Consider the following 23,009-nt stretch of genomic DNA (forward strand, 5'->3'; position numbering starts at 1 on the left):
GGATTGGTTTCTATTAATACATCAAAGGCATAAATATTTGATAGGGGCAGAAGTTACTTAGAGCAAAAGACAATGCTGGCACAAGAACAAACCAGTAAAAAGAGGTGGCAAGTTAAAAAAAACAAAAAACAAAAAACAAGTGGAATTCAGTAGGCAATTGCTTTTAGAAGAGTAGAAGCAAGAGATTTAACTAAAGGTTTTAAGACAAAGCTTGATAAATTTATGAAACAGCTTATGTAATGCAATTGCCTGCAATACTGAGACTGGACATGTTGAGTCAGCAAGTCCCTTCCAGTTCTATGCTCCTGTACAAGTGGGTGTCTTCCTAACACCAGAGACAAAACAGTTACAGAGGAAAAATTACTATGCAAGGTCTTATACATAAGCTGCAGATGTTACTAAATTAGTGGGAGCTGTTGATTCCCTTGAGGGTAGAGAGGCCTTGCAGCGAGATCTTGACAAATTAGAGGGATGTGCATCAACAGCCACATGAGGTTTAGCAAGAGAAGTGCTATATTCTGCATTGGGACAGGGCAGCGCCAGCTCTGTGCACTGAGTGGGAGTTGAATGCTGGGGAATGCCCCAGAAAGGAGACCTGGGGGCTCTGGTACAAGTTGATTGTGAGCCAGCAGCGTGCCCTGCCAGGCACACACCAACACTGAGCATCACTGCATCACCACAAAACTCCTTCATATTTGCCAAGAAAAAAGCTACTTAAATGTATCTGTTCCTTGATAATATCTTAGTTCTGAACCTGCTTGCTTATGTTAGCTCTGAAACAGCCTATATGGTTTCCCTAAGTAACATCAGAGGAGATGATATGCACCAAATAAGACGCTGAGAGAAACAGAATCCTCTTAGTTTTATCACCAGAGGCAGCTCTACAACAAATACCACAAACTCTGCATATTCATTCCTCAAACCATTACAATTCCTCCTGAAAACAGAGCCCTATTTCCCAAATTGCAGCTCCAAACTAAAGAGGGAAGGGCCAGGGCCAGGTACAGGAGCAGTGCCCCGTCAGCACCAGCACCTCGCTGCCTCCATGTCTTGCACACAGCCACATCTGCATGTCTGCATGCACACGTGCTTCCCATCATTCTCACAGGTTTGCTGTGACATGCTGAGCTTGGATGCTCCTTATGTCTTACAAAAGCAGGACATAATCTAATTTACATCGAGAAACAACCAAGTTGACAAAAATTATTCAGTTTTAGTTCCACCAAATCATTTTTTTTTTTCCTAAGCTCTAACTGATGGGTGAAGAAGAACCATGAAATATCTCAAAATGACACCTCTCCCTGCAGTGGGAAAGGGAAGGTACCTTTCCACAACAGAGTTCCAAATGTGTCACGCAATACTGTACGTTTCTTTTGAGTGTGCTCTTCAGAAATGCATTGCATGTGAATCTTTTCTACCAAATTCCAAAAATCATTAAGTGTTAGCTCTCTGAAAGAGGAAGCAAAAAGGAAACATGCCCCTGAGTGGCACACAGTGGGAAAAAAAATCCAATCACTTACAGATCAGTTTATTGTAAATCCTAATTGAAGACAGAAGTCTGATGTATCATTACCTCCAGGAAGGAACTTGGCTCACATCTGACAGGCAACGCAGGCAGAGGGGGGCCAGCAGTGCAGCTCTGACACTGAGCTCCTGCAGATGTGCACTTTGCTCCAGCACCAAGCATCCAGCATTTGTCTCACAGAGCAGCACGCTGAGGTGGGGACGGCCAAACCCCAATTAGAACAGGAGCAAAAAAGAAGCATAATGCTGACTTCGCCAGGCCCAGATGAGGATGACAGAGCAGAGCCCTCAGAATCAGGGGAAGTGGGTGAGGAGGGAGACAGCCACCAGCCTTCCACAGGCTGCACCCACAGCAATGGCCTCAGTGCTGAGGTATAAGCTGCAAAGGGGATGCACTCCTCTCCATCATCACCCTCCCTTCAGGACAGGTCCCCTCAGGACCACACGTGCCTCTGTGGGATACAAACCCACATCCCTCAGAAAGCTACCACCTGTGCGACTGCAGCTCTGTGAAGACAGATAGTGGGATTTTTCTTGAAATTAAAGACGTTGTGGTTATTTCATTTGCAATAGCAGCAATTGAATATTCCCAGATTGTAGCAATTGGACAGATCAAGACAATAGGAAGAGCATTACAAGAATGGTGTGATGACAGAAAAACCAGCACGATAGAAAGGAGCCATAAAGGAAGAAGATTGTTCACCCATACCAAAAGACTCCAGGTTCACAGAAGAAAGCTCCACCAAGAAGGGATCTCCAGAAAGAAATCCTTTCCCAGTGGCAATTAACCCCATAAATGAGGTCTAAGAGAGGTGCAGCCAGGCTCCACCCCTTCTGCTCACACAGCTGAATTGCATTCACCTGTGCTGCCAGGGCTGACCAGGTCCTTTCCCCAGGTGCTCCATCAGTGGTTCAGGCCATGACTCAACATTTGCCATACACCAGATCCTCTCAGCTTTTCCCTTACAACTACACCTCCTGAAACCCAAAAAAACAAGTCCATATATCCAGCAGAGTCACACAAGCCAATGACTGCAAAGCAGACTGCTCAATTTCACCATGGCATACACAGGGATTACAGTCTGACTGCTGCTGGTAAATGTGCTATGAGGAGACCATCAGCCCAGATCATCGTCAGCAGTCATCCACATTACCTCAAATTGATCTTTAAATAAAAAAAAATCATATTGCTTGCTCAAAACAGCTTTACTTTAAAAGTATTTTTTAACAACATGCGCTGCTTATGAATATTAATAAGTGTCATAAGCTTATGTGACGTAAAGAAGATGAAGAACCTAAGCATGAAGAATCCATGTTTGGATACAGACTTTTCCCTCTAACATTACTGGGAATGAATGAACTTACCATAGGGCCCAGACAGGCATTACATTTTAAGAGCCTGATGCCTCATAATGAACTTAGTCAGATATATATATATGGTACAGGAGGCCACCACAAACCAGTCTGCTAATTTTCGTAAGATGGATAAAACTTGTGAAATGAAGAGACTTCAAATGTGCTTCATCAAATCAGTGTAGAATTCATATAATCCATCAGGAACCTTTACAATAACTAATTGTATTGAGCAAATACTTTTCCAACAACTGTCTGCCAGATCTGAACATCTCTAATACGTTAAACAAACCTGTAATTTCTGCTCAGCAGACACGTTCTGCACAGAAACATTTTAGAGGGGAAAAATCAAGGGTGATGAGGGAAGGACGTGCTGCTTCTGTGTTTCCAAGAGTGTTTTTCCTCCACCTAACCCCAAAGCATTATGTCTTGCTTTTTACTTCTTAAATCAGCATTTGATCCACTTGATATTTACAGAGCTCATCAAATGTAATATTGAAACAACCACCCACAGACTTCAGAACAATCCTTCTATGTGCGCACCTCCAAGCACGCACTGCTCTCTCCCAAAAGACTGCAGAATAAATTATCTAATTTGTAGTTAAGTTCTGACTGTATTTACTTGAATGTCTCTGTTGGGAAATCACTATAGTTAAGCCTTCTGTACCCCTGTGTCAGACCAGCCTGGCTTGTCCCCAACAGAATGGCACATCTCCTTCCTGCACTGTCATGCATTGCAAAGCCAGAGCCAAGAGGTCTGCCACCAATCACAGAATTGCAGAATCAAAGAATGCCCTGGGTTGCAAAGGCCCACGATGCTCATCCAGTTCCAACCCCCTGCTGTGTGCAGGTCACCAACCAGCAGCCCAGGCTGCCCAGAGCCACATCCAGCCTGGCCTCGAATGCCTGCAGGGATGGGGCATCCACAGCCTCCTTGGGCAACCTGTGCCAGTGCCTCACCACCCTCTGGGGGAAAAGAAGGATCCCATGGGAAATGGGGTCACAGGAGGGACCGACATGTTCTGTATTTGCTAAGGGGCTGCTCTGCCATCAGCTGGCATTTGGGTCACTCCTCAGCCCAGACACACAGCCTACCATGCAACCACTTATTCAGAGCAAGTGGTGCACTACTAAGAAAGCAAATAAAAACTAAGAAAAAATAAATACTAAGAAAGCAAATAAAAAAGCTGACTGCCTTCACTAAAACCATCCTGTGGGAGAAGGACAAGTGGCCCACTCCTCAGCTTCTGCAGATGGGAGCTTCCCTCATAGCATTGAGGAAGACATTTGGGGGAAAAGAAGCAGCAGAAAACAGCAGTGAATAGTCCTTAAGCTTGAAGAGGCAGTCTTCTGGCCTCACAATAAAACATACAAAATGCCATTTACTTATTTCCCAGTGAATGCTCCTTGTTCATCTTCAGGGGAAGGAATGAAATATTTCTATCATTATTATTTGCTTTACCTTTGATCCCAGGGCTGTAGCAGAACACGGGTAATGGAAAGTCAAATCTCCAGCTTGTAACCCTATTTGGTTTCATCGCTGCATTTTCTGTAAGTAAAGACATGCTCTGAATGCTCTGAAAAAAAGATTTCTGACTTTCCCAGAGTGGACAAGTGGAATGAAGGCCAAATCAGTGGCGAGGGTCTGACTGCTGATAAAGATAAATGGCAAAGTGAACTTGCTAGCTAAGAAAGGAGAAAATTCAAACTGTTAGAACCAGTGCTTGCCTATGTAGCTATGAATTTGAAACAGGGTTCTCCAGAAACACTGCTGTTTCAACCTTTTTAATAAATGGAGTCAGTTTCTAGTACCCTTAACATTCTGTTTTAATCATCATTCGCAACACCATGAATCACATTCAAGTTCTATCCCTGACAAAAGAGACAACAGAAATAAGAGACCAGACAATCAGTGCCCTGTGACCGAAATGCTGTCCCACCACGATGCAGGTGATCCCTCTGCTCACTTGCACTGCCTCTCAAGTCTGAACAATTAAATAGATATCTCACCATACCGTGAGTAAGGAGGCAGGCATCAGAAATACGACACCTAATAACTGCAGGCTCATTAGAAAAATATAATTGCAATATTACAGTATTCTTCAAGAAAAAAAGAGAATCCAGTTTCTTCAGGATCGACAGCTTTTGTAAATTAAGACAACAGCAAAAGCATTTTCTCATTAAATTGGAAGAATCCTCCAATAATTACAAATTCTGCTGCTCATTATTTTAGCAAAACCTGACACTACCCTCAGGCATCAGGAATGGAAGAGCAGCGTCTAAAGAACACAAAGACAGGTCTCATACATGGACAGTTGTGAAGTCAGCCTGCACTCCACATTTGCCAACACAGTGGAAAGGACCCACATGATAAGCAAAGCCCTCATCTGCATCTGCTATTCCTGAATGCTTCCCCTTCTCCGACACTATGAGGTCGCCATGAAGCTCCTGAGGCTCCCATCCATCAGCTTCCATCCATCAGCTCATTTGGAGTTTGGATTTCAGGGTGGGGCAACAGACAGTGCCCTCCCAGACTGCCACTGTTCCAACATACAAGGCAGAGCAGGGAAAGCATTCACAGCAGAGAACAGCAGATGGCTGTGTACAGAGCTCTCTTCCATCACCTTGGTAAGGGAACTAACCTAGGAGGGAAGGACTGTGCTTAAAGCACCCTTTATGCTGGGCTGAGGGCTGTTCTCATAAGCCTTTATGTAGCAGACATAAAGATGCAGACACAAGCTAGAGAACTTGCCACCCAGCTGAACAGTTCTTCAATGACCTCAAGTCACGCAGAAACCTGTGGCAGCTACAGCCTGCATCTCTCCAAGGACCATTTTTTGCCAAAGTGCTGACCACTGATTTTCAAACAAAACATTGGAAGCATCTCCAGCTAGCAAGCAAAAGTGCTTTTACTGCAAAACAACAACGCAGATAGCAAGACATAAAGATGAACCAACGGCCACAGCAACATGACAGCACTTTTGAAGGGGAAAGGATGACACCCACGTACCACTCCATCCAGGCACCTGCAGGTGCCAGGTAGACCAGACAGGGCTTTGACTCCCACAGCAGCCACTGCCAACTGCAGCCCTGCATCAGTGCCTGGCTCCATGCTCCTGCAGCTGAACACAGGCAGTGCCCACAGCTGTGGCCTGGAATCAGACCCCTGCTGTGAGCAGAAGGGTCACGTACAGCCTGCCCCCACATTTACAGAGCCCTTGGTTTCTATTTCTTCTACTGTTTTTCAAAGGAAGTGGCATCAGGTGCCCCGTACAGAGCATTAACTGTAAAAACCTTTTATTAGGGAGCCAGATCTACTAAGCAGCACCAGGTACTTCTTTTTGTACTGTATCAATGTGCATATTAAGTTAACATTTGTTTTAAAAAATTCTACTGAGTATCAACTGATGCTGCAAACCACCCACTGGACAAAACACTGCTTTGCTGTCAGCCCACTGGATCCAGTCAGCCACCATGCGCTGGAGGTGAAGAGGCAGCAGAGCACTGTGCATGCCACACGACAGCCAGAGCCAGCCCAACCTGGCAGAGCCCCTTGCTGCCCCTCTGTGCCCCACAAACCAGCAGCCCCAAGGCCACGCGGCCTGTGGGAGCTTCCACCTGCACGTACACTCGTGCTCACCTAACAGCTGGGGTCCCAACAACCCCTGTGGAAGCCAGTACTTTGAGCACACCACACTTTCCTGGCAAGCAAAGAAGAATCCAGGTTTACATAAATCAAAAATTGTTAACATTGGACAAAATAAATTCGGTTTTCCGTGGGGATTTCTGCTAGCACACCCATGGTCCCTGCTCACCTGTCAGAGCTCTGAGCACACCGAGCAGGCAGCAGGCACAGGCTGGTACCACGCCATGAGCCCAGGGCCATGCAGGTGCCCTGCAGCCTGCTCCACAGGCAGGGCCCTCACCAGACCTTTCTCCACCAGGCCTTCTGACTGCCACCAAAAAGTGATACCATTCCTTTCCGCTCTCCTGAAGCACTAAGGCCTGAACAGCAGGCCTTGAACCAAAACTGACTTCTAGATGAATCTCACAACTCAGCATTATATATCATCAGTATCTGACCATTAGCCAAATATATATGCTAATTAGCAAAATAAGTTGGACAAATACTTAGGGTAATTAGTAAAATATCTTGGACAAAACCTCTCATTAGCAAGAGATGTAGCTCAGAAAAGTGTTATGAAGATATATTAACCTTTCCTCGTTTAGAATCTTTGTGTCAAGGCCTACTAGTATACAAAATTCCTTGGCTCCTCCTTGAGCCCTAGCTGGGTTTGAGGTAGAATCCAAGAGAGAATGAAACCAAATGTTCCAAGAGAGGCTGTGGATGCCCCTTCACTGGAGGCTGGATGGAGCCCTGGGCAACCTGGTCCAGTACCAGATGTGGAGGTTGGTGGCCCTGCCTGTGGCAGGGGGAGTTGGAACTTGATAAGGGACCTTGGGGTCCCTTCCATCTCAAGCCATTCTGTGATTCTATGTTTCTGCCTGTCATATAAATTTGTTTATTCAACAATATAACAGCTGGATCCTCCGTTAGCAAAACTGGAGACTTCATCTATGAACAGATGTACTGCATAGGGCCCCCCAGCTACAGGGAAGGGCTTTCCAAGCCCTCACTGCAACTGGGGCTCCCAGCAACTGGAGATCTGGATGATGGTGAAATATTCAGGCAATTGGCGACGCATCTTTCTTTATCACTATTGCTATCCTCACGCAGTAATGGCTACGTGCATTGCCTCCCTATGTATTATTCTTGCTGTATCATCTCACTTATCACAGACGGCTTGAGTTGGAAGGGACCTCAAGGATCATAAAGCTCTGAATTCCAACCCCCCCCCACCGTATGCAGGGCCACCAACCTCCACATTTAATACCAGACCAGGCTGCCCAGGGCCACATCCATCCTGTCTTCAAACACCTCCATGGACGGGGCATCCACAGCCTCTCTGAGCAGCTGTTCCAGCACCTCACCACTCCCTCTGTAAAGAATTTCCCCTGACATCCAACCTAAACCTTCCCTCCTTCAACTTAAAACCATTTCCCCTTGTTCTGCCATTATCTACCCTTGTAAAGAGTTGATTATTTCACTGCTTTAAACTTAAGTAAACATGCTTCTTTAAGTTGGTGCCTGTGACCTTAGTGCTGGTCCCGTCCAACAGCAAAACATCTCCTTGTGAGAAGTAAACTGTGTTTTGCAGTAGAACAATGCTAACTAAGATACAGACTTTTGCTAAACTTTCTTACAAAATGGCTGCAGGGATTGTTGTTCACAACGAATCATTGGGACATAGCTTAGTACAGGGTAGAGTAAGCCTTCCAAGTAGCTTGGTTGCCAGAATACCTAGACTAGGACAAGGTAACAGAGAGGGCGAATCTAGCATGCATTGTCCTCCTGTCCCCTTGATAAATGAAGAAGTGCAGGTGGGCCCAATATGCACTGCCCTCCAGTCACCCTTGAAAAATGGAGGGGGTCTAGAATGCATTGTTTGCTTGTTCCCCACTGAAAGATGAAAGAACAGGTGGATGTTAAATTGATATGGAAAAATATTTTAGCAATCACATCGGAAAGACTGTGAGCTTGATACGGTCAACCACTGAGCGACAGGAGAGGTGTTGGAGTGAGAGTATTTAACGGAGTGAATTTCTGTGATAAGTTGCACAATTCCTCCCTTGCCATAAAGGGCTGTGCCCCATTACTGCAATAATGAATACACTTCCTCCTTCACAAAGATCTTTGCCTGACAAAAAAATTATTGATTCTGAGTGTTTCTCACATCCTGAGAGCGGTTACTGCCTTCCTAAGTTACTGGGGGCATGAGCCTGAAAGCATCCATAGGAACTTCATCTCAAGATAAATAAATACATAATCATCGACTGGTTTGGGCTGGAAGAGAACATGAGGAGCACCCAGTCCCACCCATAGAGCAGGGCCCTATCCTGCCTGCCCGTGGGCACCCCCAGTTCTCTGGACAGCCTGTGCTGCAGTTCTGCAAACGTGCCATATGATCAGTCATTACCCTACACTCACACAATACAAAGCAGATGGAAGAACACAAAAATACCAAAAATCTGATGCCGTTCCACATCTTCAGTAGTTTGGAGGTCAAGGAAAAGAAATGTTATGTTCTAAGCCCCGCGATCACAGACTGACAGCACTGCTTCATTTCAAAGAACTTCTGATTTCAATGCTCTTGTCCAGGTGCTTCTGCTGCCCTATTTTAGGGCAAGTGGAAAATATTGAGTCACTCTGCAGTCAAAATGTCTAGAAAAGCTTTGCTTTTGGCAGTTTGTTTTAAAAGATATCGTATACAACCATCTTGGGGAAACACATGGAAGAAGAAGAAAGCCGAGACAGAAATCATTCCTTCAGAGCTCAGTGGAAGGGAAACGAAGGCTGTGCAAACAGCCCTAATTTAACAGGACACAGCTATATGCACAGTCCCTACACACTTATGTAAAAGCAAGATTGGGTGGTTCTGCAGTAGCGGTAACAAGAGGATACGACACTCAATTTTTATGCCAGAGAACAACATCCACTTCTGGTTTTATTTCACTTAAAATCAATGAACTAACAGTGTAATTAGAAGCCCAGCTCTTTCGACATGATATTGCAATAGAAGAACAAATTACTTTTTGATCAACTCCCAGCATCCCAGTGTTACTTTAGTTGTTGAAATGTTGCTGAATGATACATGCAAAGAAATCAAGAGTGAGGGATTAAACCTCGCTCCCAGAGGAGGATCCTCCAGTGAAGGTGGCACTGGAAGCTGCAGACCCAGGAGCTGCACAGGCAAAGCACACAGCACTGAGTGCTGCACAGGGAAGGAGATGGGTTTCCCTGCTACAGAACTGCAAGGCACGCTCTGATGGGGAAAGCATTTCTCTGCTTACTATTAGCTGATGAACAGCAGAATTCTCTGTAACATGCAGAGATTTTCACTTCCATAACAGTTAATCTACTGCACAGTAAGAGGCTTACAGGTGCAGGCAAGTGCAAAGGGAAGTAATAGCTGCATTTTACATACATGAGCTGATAACAGAGGCTATGTAGACATAACAAAACTCACTTGTTCTCATAAGAAGCACATTATCTATTCCTTTCTGCTAACAAGGCTCTCTGCAGATACTTTTTTTGCCCATTCAGCTCAGATGCGCCTGAGGATGACAGAGTGCTTTTTACATCTCTGCCAACAGCACTCTGGTGTGGACCCCGAGTGTCCCTGCAGGGGATGTAAGTATTGTCACCACATCTGCTTCCAGGAACAGGCACACTTGAAAGAAGCACACCCTGTACCTGCTAAGCCGAGAGCAGAAAGATGCAAGTCCAAAGATGCAAGCTCATTCCATCGGGCTGTTCCACTCCACACCTCAAGTTCCATTCCACCCCATGAATAGCGCATTTCCACGTATTTAATTCTCAGAAGCTACAGAATACTGGCTCTATGGAATGAAATCCTGCGCACTCGGGATCATTTTTCAATCCCCACATGCCTTCATGAGAATTTGAAAAGATCAACTGTAAGATTTATTAACACATGCTTAAAACTTAAGGCCTGGTTATAGCTCTCAGTATTAGTAATGGACAATAAGCATCCTGGGCTCAAGTCCTCCTCAGCATCCAGCTAGCAAGATTCCTGCACATCATTATTCAGCAACCAGAACACCTCCATTAAAATACTGCACAGTGCTTTACGCCGCCCTGGAGTTCTGAAGATATTTCATTTACTACATCTAAGCAAATCAAAACCTGACTCTTAGCAAGACTCCTGAAACCGAAATCCTCTTTCCTAACTTACAGCAATAACACAATAACACAGCAATATATTCCTTTTTCAGTAGTTTTGTTAAGAAATGAGGATGACGTGGTGGGCGGTGGACTTCCAGCACCATCAATGCTTTTAGCCCAGTGCACAGACCGCAGCTTCTGGAGGCCAGGGCTGGCAGGCCTCGCCTACAGCCAAGATGCTCGTGCTTTCAGCAGAATCGGGCGCACAGGGAGAGAGCGGCGCACGTCACCTCCTCTCCTTTGTCCCCGCCCGAGGCGCTGACCAGAGGCCGGCCGCCCCCCGGGCCGCGCTCCCACAGCCCGCACGGAGCCCGGCGCAGCGCCGCGAGCCCCGGGACCCGCTGACCTGGCAGGGGGCTCCGAACAGAGGCGTCTGCCTGCGTGCAGCCTACTGAAATGAGACGGGCCACCATTTCTACGGGGGAGAAGCACAGGGAAGAAATTAACAATTTAAGGGTCGCGTTTCAAACCAGAAACCAGCAGGACTTTTCAAGTCATCGCTTGCCGCTGCTATTCGAACCCGTGGCACCGCAGCCACGCGGGGTTATTCTCATTCCCTTTCACGCGGGCCGCGCCCGCCGATGCGGGAGAACCGGAGTGCGCCGACCCCCGTGGCCGTCCCCCATCGGCCGCCCCGGGCCGGGGAGCAGCGGACGGGAGCGGGGCGGGGAGCGCGGCCTGCGATGCGCGGCACCTTCGGGGCGGCCGCCGGCTCTCGCCGCTCCGGGGACGCGCGGCCCCCCCCCGCCCGCATCGCAGCGCATCGCATCGCACCGCACCGCCCGGCTCGGCGCCGCGCACAAGATGGAGGCCGGGGCCGGCGGCCCTCGGGCCGGCTCACCTCCTCGGCCTGCTTGCGCAGCGCCTTCTCCCGCTCGTACTGCGTGAGGAGCTGCTCGTTGTCCTCCCGCAGCAGCTCCAGCTCCACCTCGTGCTCCTGGTTATCGGTCAGCACCGAGTCCAGGTTCTCCAGCACCGTCACCACCAGCGGCATCAGCTCCTTCACCACCTCCTCGTCATAGCAGTGGATGAGCCGCTCGAACTCGCGGTAGATGCTGTTGGCCAGGCCCGACACCCGCTCCGACATCACCGAACCCGAGCAATAGTCGTCGCCCGGGTACCCCCCCACGCCGCCATCGTCCAGCTGGATCTCCAGCATCCTGCCGGCCTCACAGCGCTGCGCTGCGCCCCGCGACGATCCGCTCCGCTTCGCCTCCGAGACCCCCGCCGGGCTCCGCCCCGCCGCCGTCGCCGGGAGCCAATGAGGCGCGCGGCCCCGCCCCGTCACCGAGCCCGGCTCTGAGGGCCGCGGAGCTGCGGCCGCGCGGGGCGGGATTTGCGCTCCCCGTTCTGGCGCCGTTCAGCCGCGCTGAGGTGGTGGGCGGGAGTCCCGGGCTCATGGATGCCCGGAACGTGCCGAGCTGGAGGGGCCCACGAGGACCCTCAAAGCCGACCGCGGCCCCTCACGGCACTGCCCAAACCCGGCGCAGCCTTTCCCGCATCCCCCCGCCCTCCCCAGCCGCGGCTCCGCGCTGCTCCGTCGGGCTGTGCCGCTGCCCCTCCGCTCGTTGTAAGGAGCCGCAGCCGCCACGAAGCCTCCTGTCCGCCTGTCCCCAGCGCAGCTCGGGGCCGCCCCGCTCCTCCGTGCCGTGCTGTGCCCTCAGCCCCTCACCGCACGGAGCCCCACAGCCCCCGGGCGCACAAGGCGCTGCTGCCCGTATCAGAAATCCACGCTGCCGCTGCGGGAACACCTTTCCTGGCACCAGGACGTGGCCACGGCAAATCTGGCTCTACATTTCGGTCCCTTCAGCTCTTCACAAATCCAAGCTCTGTTCTCAGCATCCTGAGCCCAACCCACAGCTGAGCGCTCCACGGCACAGAGCCATACCAGGCCTGCACACCCTAACAAGCCACAGACTGGGAAGGCTTTCAAAGTGCATGCTATGAAGGTCGCAAACAAGTCAATTCTTCCCCGTGTACACCTTTAAATACTCCATCATCTCACAAAAAGGCAAGGAGCATCATCCAAAACAGCTATTGCTCAGTCTGAGGCCTGATGTAGGAGGTGTATTTCTGGAAGAGGGTGGAGTCAGGAGCTAGAACCTAATTTTGCAACCCAGTTACTAGTGCCAACCACCAAACACTTTCAGACCTGCATGTTTCTGCCCAGGGTCTATGAAAATCAGAACACTCCTGTGCATCCATATGTAATGGTTGTTTCAATTAAGGTAATTATTCCTTCAAGGTGAAGTGGCTGTGGTTTCTACAGTGAAAGGGTCAAGGGCCCTATTCAGACAGGGATGAATCAAGAGAAAAACAGAGGGAAGACTGGCTGTCCTAAGTGCTAAAAAATCTGGCACCTGAGCCCTTGAAAGCAGCACTGCAGCCATACAGCTTCATCAACAGATTTCCATAAGCAGGAGTACACTCAGAGAAATACACTGAACTCCAGCATCCACAGCTCATATCATTAAAGTATATGGTACCCAGTTACGTAATACACCTTAACAGAATCTAACAAGGGGATTGAAATGGGAAATAATGCTCCAAAACGCACATGGTATCAGCATTCACCCGTTCTCACTGCTGCGATGACATTACATCCTTATTCATCTTGATGCCCTTTCGCAAACTATCCTTGTGAATAACCTACGTGTGAGAGATATTGCTTTTCATGTGCTTAGCTGAGGAAGTAGAGAGAGTCTGAAGTAAGAGGGACATACTGTTATGGTTCTTGACAAAGAAAAGGCAAATAAGCACATTAAATCCTTGACACGTGTAATTACCACAGCCAGCCTGTCCCAAGTAGGATATTTGACTTACGCCCACAAAAGCAAGAACAGAGTCATAGGAATTCTTCTGGCCCTTTGGTACTCAATCAACTTTCACCTGTGTTTATTTCTGATGTGCAGAATGGACCCTTAGAACTTTTTGATGTGGGAGAATGGCCAAACTGTTCTTGTAGTAAGATTTTGGATAATAGGAGATGCTTTTTTTTTTTCATTATTGAGGCCCTACTTCAGCCTGAATCTAGTGAGGCGATGCAGGACTTCATAGTGGTCACGCTCATTTGTGTTAATTGCAGAGTATTAACAGTCAGGAAGCTCCAGAGGAGCATTAGATGGCATTTATCCAAATCCTGATTTCTTACTTTTTTTTTTTTTTTCTTGGAATTTATGCTTAGACACTTAAAACTGCAATGCATAGACAGTTGAAGTTTTGAGATTCTTGAAACATATATATTTGTAGAGTTTTTCCTCAAGAATTAATTAGTATTTGTTAGAATTGTAAAATCACTGAGGTCAGAAAGGACCCAAGGATCCTCGAGTCCAACCACAAACCCACCCTCACTGTGCCCACAAACCATGTCTTAGAATCATAGGATTGTTAGGGTTTGAAAAGAGCACTAATATCATCCAGTCCAACCACAACCCACCCCACCATGCCCACCAACCACATCCCTCAGAGCCACATCTCCACGCTTCCTGAGCACCTTCAGGGACAGTGACTCCATCACCTCCCTGTGCAGCCTGTGCAACTGCATCACCTCTCTTTCAGAAGAGCTAACTTACGGCCATTCCCTCTCATCCTATTGTTGCTACCTGGGAGAAGAGGCCAACTCCCACCTTATTGCAACTTCCTTTCAGGGAAGCAGTGAGGTCTCTCCTAAGCCTCCTCTTCTGCAGACTGAACCATCTCATTTCCTCAGTCACTCCCTATAAGACCCCACTGTGTTCCAGACCCTTTAGAGCTTCACTGCCCCTCTCTGGACACACTCCAGGTTCTCAGTGTCCCCAATGCTCTAAAAAAATAAAAAGGAAATTGTCCAAAGAGAGGTTAAGAGAACTTCATAGCCCATTCACTACAAAGAAGCGTTTTCAATTTGGGTGGCGAAAAGAAGAGATCAGACAAACAAGTACATAAACTAACAGCTTAAAATCAGGAATAGATTGTCAGGCTTTGCATTATTACTGAAGGCCATAAGTGCTGGAAAAAAAAATTGGGGAAAAAAGAATGGAGGAAAAAAAGACATGCCTATTTTTGACACCACTGAAATCTCCATTTTGCAATACATCTAATAAAGTAATTTAACAAATTTGTTTTCACAGGCAAGCAATACTTTTCAGCATCTGTCTGCAGTCATTAATTTTTATTTGTCCATGTCCAGCTGCCTTTCCAATATTTAATCCTCTGAATAGTTTTGGCAATCTGAAGAGGTCCCATTTGGGAAAAATTAAAAAAAAAAAAAAGGATTTGCTTATTTTCGCAAATGAGAAACAGTCACCCCTGTTAGGTGTAACGAGAGAATTGTCCCCAGAACTAACAGAAAAGGTTGCTATGGCCCATGCAATACACAGGGTGGATGAAATTCTCATAACTTAAAGAGTTTTTAGCGTTAGTTGCAAATGTGTTTTCATGCTAAAGTAACATCGAAAACTCCAAGTCTGAGTCACGAGAGCAGCACATAAGCTCTGTGCAGACAAAGGCAGAGCAATAACAAATGGCCCCATCCAGAATAACCTATGATCTAGGAAAAAGAAAAAACTAGAAAAAACAGTGCCAACACAGAGGCGGTTGGGAATTCTTCCGTATGACAAAGGAAGCTACATGCTAAGGCAGAGATCTGTGGTAATAACATATCCTGCGGGTGGAATTAATACAGAATGGAGCGGGATTATAGAGATGCGCATGTCAGTGACGGAGGCACGAAATAGCTATGTTCAGTATGTGTGAGACCAAAGATTAACAGCAGTAATTCAGTGATGTCCACTTCACAGATACTATTTAGGTCTCATGCATTCTATTGGACATTGTCTCTCTGTTAGAGATTGAAGAAACGGAGGCATAGGTACTGAGTGAACCCACAGAGAGCAACATGGAGGAGTGCTAGAGCGGGATGGGGGCAGAGGAGCTCTTGAGGGCTGAAAGCAGATCCGCAGTCTGCATCTGATCTGTGTAAGCCCTGGCGAGGCAGACAGGCTGCCTTCAGCACATCGGCACTTCCTGAGTATAATAGAGTTACCGGTGTGAGGGAAGTGGCAGCACGCCGTGCTTGGATAGGTCCCAGCTATTCCGCGCAGTGTAATAGCAGCAGAAAACACTGCAGAGAAACGTCAGGGGGCTCTGCGAGATCTCAGACTCAGGTGATCTTAAGCTGCGGAATTTGAGCACAGCGGCAGCAGCAGAAAGCCACCTCCTGTCCACATCCAATTCCTGCACGGAGTTTAACCTGGCAGGATAGGAACACCAGGGGCTGATCTGTGGAAAGGCTCCTGACATTAAATTGATTTAGAGCTCAAAGATGAGTGTAATTCCAAGGTCATTATTGTTATCCTAAAGACTCCGTGTTACACAAAGCTAAAAGACTCTAAACCTATCCTAGAAGCTTAATCGCAATCACATCTCACCCTTGATTAATGGCCTTAAGTCTTGTAAATATTCCATTCTATGTGATGTCATTATACCTAACTACATTGCTAGCATATCATAGATTCAGTGCACGACAACTTTAAAGAGACACATTTAAGGCTCATCTCATGGAAAGGGAGAATTGACAGTCAAATAATTATTTAATCTGAGATTGTACTTAATTATGTAATGGATCACTGTTAATCATGAGGCAGCTCCACTCAGAGCATTGTGCAGATGATGTCACGGGTGTGTATGTGAATGCAAAAGTCCCTCTGAGACATATAAAATGCAAGAAATTTGGCCCAAGAGTTTGGCCTCCATTCCCATTTTGTTGTGTGGGAAACAATATAAACAAAAAGTAGCACACTAGCAAAGCATGCTTAATTGCCTTCCTGATGGCATTAAAAGTATTAACAATACAAACACAAGATCATGCAAAAAGAGTGGAACAATGGAGAGAAGGTTCATGCTGCAGTGTGTTCTGGCTCGCTCCTCCTTACATCAAGTATTCTGTTTTCATGTATTCACAAGAGGACACAAAAGGCGACTGTAAAGTTTTCTTATGTTCTGCCTATCTACATAGAAAAAAACTAATAATGAGAGTAGCACCAATTAAACCCCACTAAACCACATGATCTAATGAGTTCATGGTATTACCCACACTTCTTGACTGTAATCTCAAAATGTTCAGCAGGCATCCCTAAAGTGATCGATTCCATCCTCCTCCCTACAGAAGACAGCTTGCTCAAGTGCTACGATCCTGCTGAAAAAGACAGCTAATTGCCTTCAGTTAGATGATCATTCTTTTATTTATAGACCCAGATCCTACGCCCAGCTCCATCCGCACCTGTCACAGATTCACCAATCTTACAAACACAGGGTGACAGACAAACGCTCAGCAATAACGACTGCAGAACAGTATTGAAGGAGGTTGCCATTATTAGTGGTTGTGTAAAAAGGGGAAATTCTGCCTCTGTGACAATTTGCTAACAGCTCTCCTTAGTTTAGCATCAGGTGAAATCCAGTGTGGATTTTTAAGGTCTGTCGTGAACCTGCGGGAGAGCATTTCTGAGCAAGCTGAGCATTAGCAAATGGAACAGTAATGTTAGAAGAGGCCACATCATTAATTATGCAAAGGAGCTCTCTCGTGGATAGCAGGACAGCAAAAAACAGAAGAAGAGCTCATCCCTCAGTCACAACAGACAGCAAATACACAGGAGTGTGGGTTTTCCTGCACTGCAGAGCCCTCTCCTCTGCCTGCTTACTGCATGCACTGGGGATCCCCTCCCTTCAGCCTCCTCATGCTCTGAGATGATCAGTGCACAGTGGTGGGTGGCAGAGCCATGGGTAGCAGAAGAGATGTTTTGGAGCTCAGCAGCAGAACATAACCCGGACCCAATGGGCCTCAGAGAAGGCCTGCTAGTCAGCAAGCAAAGCATGGCAAGCATGCAGCAAAATACACTAAAGGATTACCCATTAACGCTCCTGTTCCCTTTGTTTTCAGAATACATACAGCCCACTGCATAACGAAGTATAACATACATTACCCTGAGACCATCAGAATCATTCAACAGTCTGAAAATGTTGCATGTAAATGAATCAAAGTGGAAACAAAATGCAAACAATAACACATGCTTTAATTTGTCGTGCATTACACTTAAAGTCTGTCTGTGAGACTTGAAGACCCCCTGAGACTGAAGCCGTGGTGATAAAAAGTCCAGATAAACAGGGGGCAAGGCAGACCAGCACAGACCTGTTTTAAGGGAGAACACTGAAGTGTTGAGATTGGGAAAACGGGAACAAGGGCTTCAAGGGCATGGGGAAGGAACTGATAATACTTTCAACAAGTTTTCTGTAAAACTGATTTAGAATGATCTATGTAGGTTTTTATGGCAGGACTGTAGCCAGGACTTCGAGAGCTCCACGAAATAACAAAAGCTGCACAGCTTTGGAATAAACATACAGTAAAAGCAAAGTGTAAGGATGGTACGGGTATGGATGTACAGATACAGGAACCAGGAAGGGAAAAGAAAAAGGGAGAAAAAGAAAGTGGAAAGGAAAAGGAAGAAGTGAAAAGGAAGAAAGGAAAAAGGAAAAAGACAGGGAAGAAGCAAGGGAGAACAACTGAACTCCTACCAGCTCAAATCAGGATGAGTGGAATTTGGCAGAAAGTAACAGGCCTAAGAGGTAGGAAACAATATTAAAACCACAGGTATGTTGTAAGTTAGAACTTGGGACAAACCTTATGAATTAACCAGCAGCCCACAGAGTCACAGACCTGAAGGGGCTGGACAAACTCTGGGGGTTGTCAACCCAACCCCCTGCTAAAGCAGTTCCCTACAGATCCAGGTGGGTTTTGAATATCTCCAGAGGAGGAGAGCCCAGCACCTCTCTGTGCAGATTGCTTTGGGGCTGTGTCTCTCAGAGGAAAGAAATGTTTCCTCAAGTTTGTATGGAACTTCCTATGTTCCAGTTTGTGCCTGTTGCCCTTGTCCTGTCCGGGCACCACTGAACAGAGCCTGGCCCCATCCACTTGCCTCCTGCACTTCAGATATTTATGAGCAGTGCTTCAAAACAGAAAAACCCAGCACAGGCCCTCTAGATTCAATATTTTCTTCAGCAATGGTATCCAAGGATGGTTCAGAATCTCCATCTTATTTGTCAATTTCTATGTAATTTATATTTCTTATTAAGCATTAATTTTTCTTTCTTGAGGCAATGATGGAAAAAGAGCTCTCTTCCGTCTGAACCGTTCTGCTTCCTGTCCTGTGAGCATTGCAACTAGTTGGGATTTGAGGCAATTCTTCAGTTCTACATCTCTTTTCCTCTTCTGACTGTGATGAAGTCCATACCCATTCTACCACATAAAGTATTTTATTGGATAGAAGACAGACATAATCACAGATCTCCGGTTCACCTAGCTCCTTACTTCCGCTCTCAGCAGTATCTCACTGGGTCACATGCAGTGGGTTGCCTTTAGCCATCAAGACACCTGAAGTATTTTTATGCCTGTCCATTTTTCCTTACCGTCATCACCTTGCAACATCATATTTCATGTTAGTGCTGGGCAGCCACCTTGAACTCAAGCAATTTCTCAGCTGGTGAAGTATATCAACAGCATTTCCAACTTCTTTGTGCAGTGACAGCTTTGCCACTTTATCTTCTAACTCAGCTGGTAAAGCTTACCCCTGGCAGCACAGCTGGGACTGTGCTCTGTGAGACCCTAGAACCCTCCAGACACAGGGTAAGCTGAGGAGGCAATGGGCATGCCTCTGTCACTGCCCTCCCACTGCCCTCACCAGTGCTGGTCCTACACAGTGCCTTTTCCTGAGGGCTTGGAGTGAAATATGCTTCCAGTCTGCATCTCTGATAGTTTGCGAGCTGATGCTGAAAAGGGAGGGAAGAAAGAGTAAACCTCAAAATGTGAATTAATTGTAAGACATCAAATGTGCATGGCCTGATAGGCAGTGACTGAAGGAAAGGGTGGAGGTGAGGGGGGAGGCAGGACAGAAGCAAGGCAGCTGTGTCTGCTCAGCGTCATGCAGGTTCATGGTGCTGTTCTTCAATGGCCTCCTGAGCCTTCGGCTCCTGCTTCTGACATTCAGAGAGAGCTGCAGGCAGAGGGATCCCAGGGTGTTCAGGCCCAGTTAGGGCCAGGGTCTCCTTCAGCCTATTGGGGCCGGGGATGGCAGAAGGCACTGCAGGAGATCCCCTGAGGCACTGTGCAGGAGGAAAGGCAGCAAGGATGCTGCTGCAGGCAGTGGGCTCTGAGCCAGGGCCTGGGGATGTGGTCTTTTCCCTAGCAACACACCCTGATCTTCCAGTTCTGGTGTGTCTCAGCCTTGTGCTTGATGTCTTTCTGCTTCAGGATCTTTGAGATGACTGTGAAGGTTTCTCCCAAGGCCTGTGGAGCAGCAGAAGCTGGCAGAAGGCACCACAGCACGTGGAAGGAGACCTGATGCCCGCTGCCTCTTAGTCAGGGTGCGTTACGGGAAGTTGCTCAGGGGGACAGAGTGTGAACTGGGTTGGAAGGGCAAGGCGGGCACACAGAAGCAGTAACCCTTCTGTGGGCTTCCCCAGGACGATGCTCAGCTGGGTGTCTCACAGCTCCTCCGTGCTCAGGCTCCAGGTGGCAGAGCTCTGAACCCAGGCTGCAGGGCCAGGGTTCCTTCATCTGCACTGAGGGAGGAGGCCAGCCATGATGGACGTGGCATGAGGAAGGAACGGGAGCTGTGCCCAGGCTTCAGGGACTCAGGCAGTGGCACCCCAAGGGGACAGACATCCCCGGGGGCCAATTGCCTGCATCCCTGGCCCTTGATGCCCAGAGCTGTGTGGGGTCAGCACGCCCCTGCCCACACAAATGGTCAGGGCTGAAATCCATACCTGTGCCATGCTCTGGGTCTTGTCATTCACAGGGAACAGCAGCAGAAGCAGGCTCAAGCACAATCTGCATTTCTCTCTTATGTTCCACTGTCTTTTTATTAGTGTACAGTGAGTTCTCACAAAACTCCTGCTTTTGTTGTGCTCCGGCCCCTCTGGCTGGCATATTCCAGATGGTGCCTTAGAAGGGCAGAGTAGAGGGGAACAATCATGACTCTGCTGCATCCAGGTACATCAGTGGAGGACCTGATCCAGGCTCTCAGCAGGACCTTGCACTTGGCCTCGTTGAACTCCACCAGGTTGGCATGGGCCCACCTCTCAAGCCTGTCCAGGTCCCTCTGGATGGCATCCCTTCCCTCTAGCGGCTCATTGCACCGCTCAGCTTGGTACCAGCTGTAAAACTGCTGAGGGTGCGCTCAATCCCACTGTCCATGCTGCCTACAAAGATGGTGAATCAAACCGACCCCAGCACTGATCTCTGGGGAATACAGTCGTCACCAGTCTCCATGTGGACATTGAGCCATTGACCACAACTCTCTGAATGCCCATGTCTCCCCATCCCATCTACAACCATATGACCCCATATTTGAGCTGTGAACTCAGGGATCCTGAGATTTCCCCATCCCATGTCCACTCCGCCTCATTTCCAAGACCAAGAAAGTGTCCCCACAGCACTGACCCCCTGGGAGCTCTGACCCCCTGCCCCTGAGGCGCCTGGCCCTGGAGTGCTGAGGCCCACGGCCAGAGCTATTCTGCCTTCGCAGAGCTGCCTTCCCAAGCAGGGCATGTCTGTCTGCGTAAAACCAGAGGGCTGGCTCATCCAAATGCTTGCTGATTGTTTGGAAGCCCAAATCCTTCCAGCCTCCAAGCTGGAGGCAACACCTCTTGGGTGCAATCGTGCGGCGCCTGAGTGAGAGGGTGACCCGAGATGGCTGCACAAGAGTCACCTTAATTTCTCTGTTATCTTACTTCCAATAACCCCACTGGGTGACCCTTGTGTCGGTCTCTTAGAATTTGGATCTAGGAGGTGACTGTTCCATTGGTTTATAATGTTCTGCAGGAGTGATGCGGAACCATGGTGAGGTCACAGTGGTTGCTGGGGTGGCAGGGCTTGGCCCTTGGTGGCGAGCAGAGCTGGTGCTCTAGTGAGCGAGTGGCACACAGAGACTGAGCTCTGAGCGTTTTGTGGCAAGGATCATCCTTGAGAGCCCGTCAGAAGCACCGCTGCGGCGTGTGTGTGACCTGGGCACAGCCTGGACTGACCTGGACCAAGAGGTGAGCTGGGCTTGGTGCTGCGTGGTGGCTGTAAGGAGTCTCAGCAGAAAAGCTGGGCTGGGGAGGAGTTCCCAGCTCAAACGAGGCCCTTCCCAATGGCTGTTGCCAGGGGAAATTGATTCTCTGAGAGACTGTGGCACACGTTTGGGTGAGGATGACGAATTGCCATCACTCCCCTGTGTAACGCTGCAGTGCAATGGAAAGTGCAGCAGTAACAACAGGGTGGCAAAGTCCGAGGCTGCAGCAAGGGAGGATTTGCCCAAGTGCAGCAGCTGTGGACACAGAAAGAAAGGAAAAAAGCTGCTGAGCCTTGGAAGGCCTCAGGTAGCAGGGATCTCCACTCAGACACCCTTGCCTCCACTGCCAACCCTTCAGTGATGACTGGGAAGAGTTTGTGTGCACCTGAGCTGCCCTGCCTTCCCACCAGGTGCTCAATCACTGCCTCAAGTCAAGCTGTGACCATTGCCACACAGCTTTGCCACTACAAAAGAGTTAGGCAGATAGACACAAGTTGGATGTAGACTTGGCACAGTTCTTGCAACCTGCTGCTTCTGAGACTCCTCGAGAGTCACAGAAACGAAGAAAGATGGGAAACTGCTTATTGCTCATGATTCTTCCCTTGTTGACTCTTTCCTTAGGGTTCCATCTGAAAGGTGATCTTGGGTCCAAGCAGTCCCAGAGTGCAGCCGCCTCTTTCCAAGAGCGGGGAATTCCTTTGGAGACAGCCCAACCTTGCTCCAAGAAGTTCCCCATGCCTCAGAAAGGAGTCGACTGCCACTTCTATTTCAACTCTGTCTGCTTTAAGGTATGGTTGGGTGTCTTTTGCCTGGATTTCCTTCCTTTCCTCGCTTTGAAGAGGAAGGGCTGGAGCAGGGGGAGACCTGCTGGCGATGCGTTGCCTTCATCAGCAGTGGCATTGTGCGCTCCCTGCTACCAACCTGGGCCGACAGCACGGACGTCTTTCAGGCTGTGCTCTTATGTTCCTTTTGCTTGCAGGGAGACAGCTGTCCCTTCCGCCACTGCGAAGCGGCTCTGGGGAGTGAAGAGGTCTGCAAGCTGTGGATGCAGGGTCGCTGTTCCAGCAGCGACTGCAGGCTCAGACACACAAAAATTGATGTGAGTGCTTGCCTAAAGATGAGCTCTCCACTTCTCTCTGGCACCACCTGCAGCGCTGCATCTCTCTGCAAACCTCCTCTGCCTGTTTCCATGACCCTTCCTTTCTTTCTCTCTTCAGAAGAAGCGCAGTGAGATTCCCTGC

General features: G+C 48.1%; 1 protein-coding gene across 30 annotated transcripts in view; it reads right to left on the reverse strand.

Moving 5' to 3' along the window:
• The window catches only part of MAPK8IP3 (mitogen-activated protein kinase 8 interacting protein 3), a 72,583-nt gene extending 60,664 nt beyond the window's left edge, over positions 1 to 11,919 (reverse strand). For 22 of the 30 annotated variants that reach the window (XM_052680598.1, XM_052680596.1, XM_052680602.1 and 19 more), the window contains exon 1: positions 11,526 to 11,918. In XM_052680598.1, coding sequence (XP_052536558.1) covers positions 11,526 to 11,843 — 318 coding nt within the window. In that variant the 5' untranslated portion in view covers positions 11,844 to 11,918. Of the gene's footprint in view, positions 1 to 11,525 lie in introns of all 30 variants that reach the window. The other 8 variants (XM_052680577.1, XM_052680576.1, XM_052680572.1 and 5 more) reach the window with 1 other exon arrangement.
• Positions 11,920 to 23,009: the final 11,090 nt, after the last annotated feature.

The sequence above is a fragment of the Tympanuchus pallidicinctus genome, unplaced genomic scaffold (assembly GCF_026119805.1).
Source record: "Tympanuchus pallidicinctus isolate F22 unplaced genomic scaffold, pur_lepc_1.0 scaffold18, whole genome shotgun sequence".
Classification (NCBI taxonomy): Eukaryota; Metazoa; Chordata; class Aves; order Galliformes; family Phasianidae; genus Tympanuchus; species Tympanuchus pallidicinctus.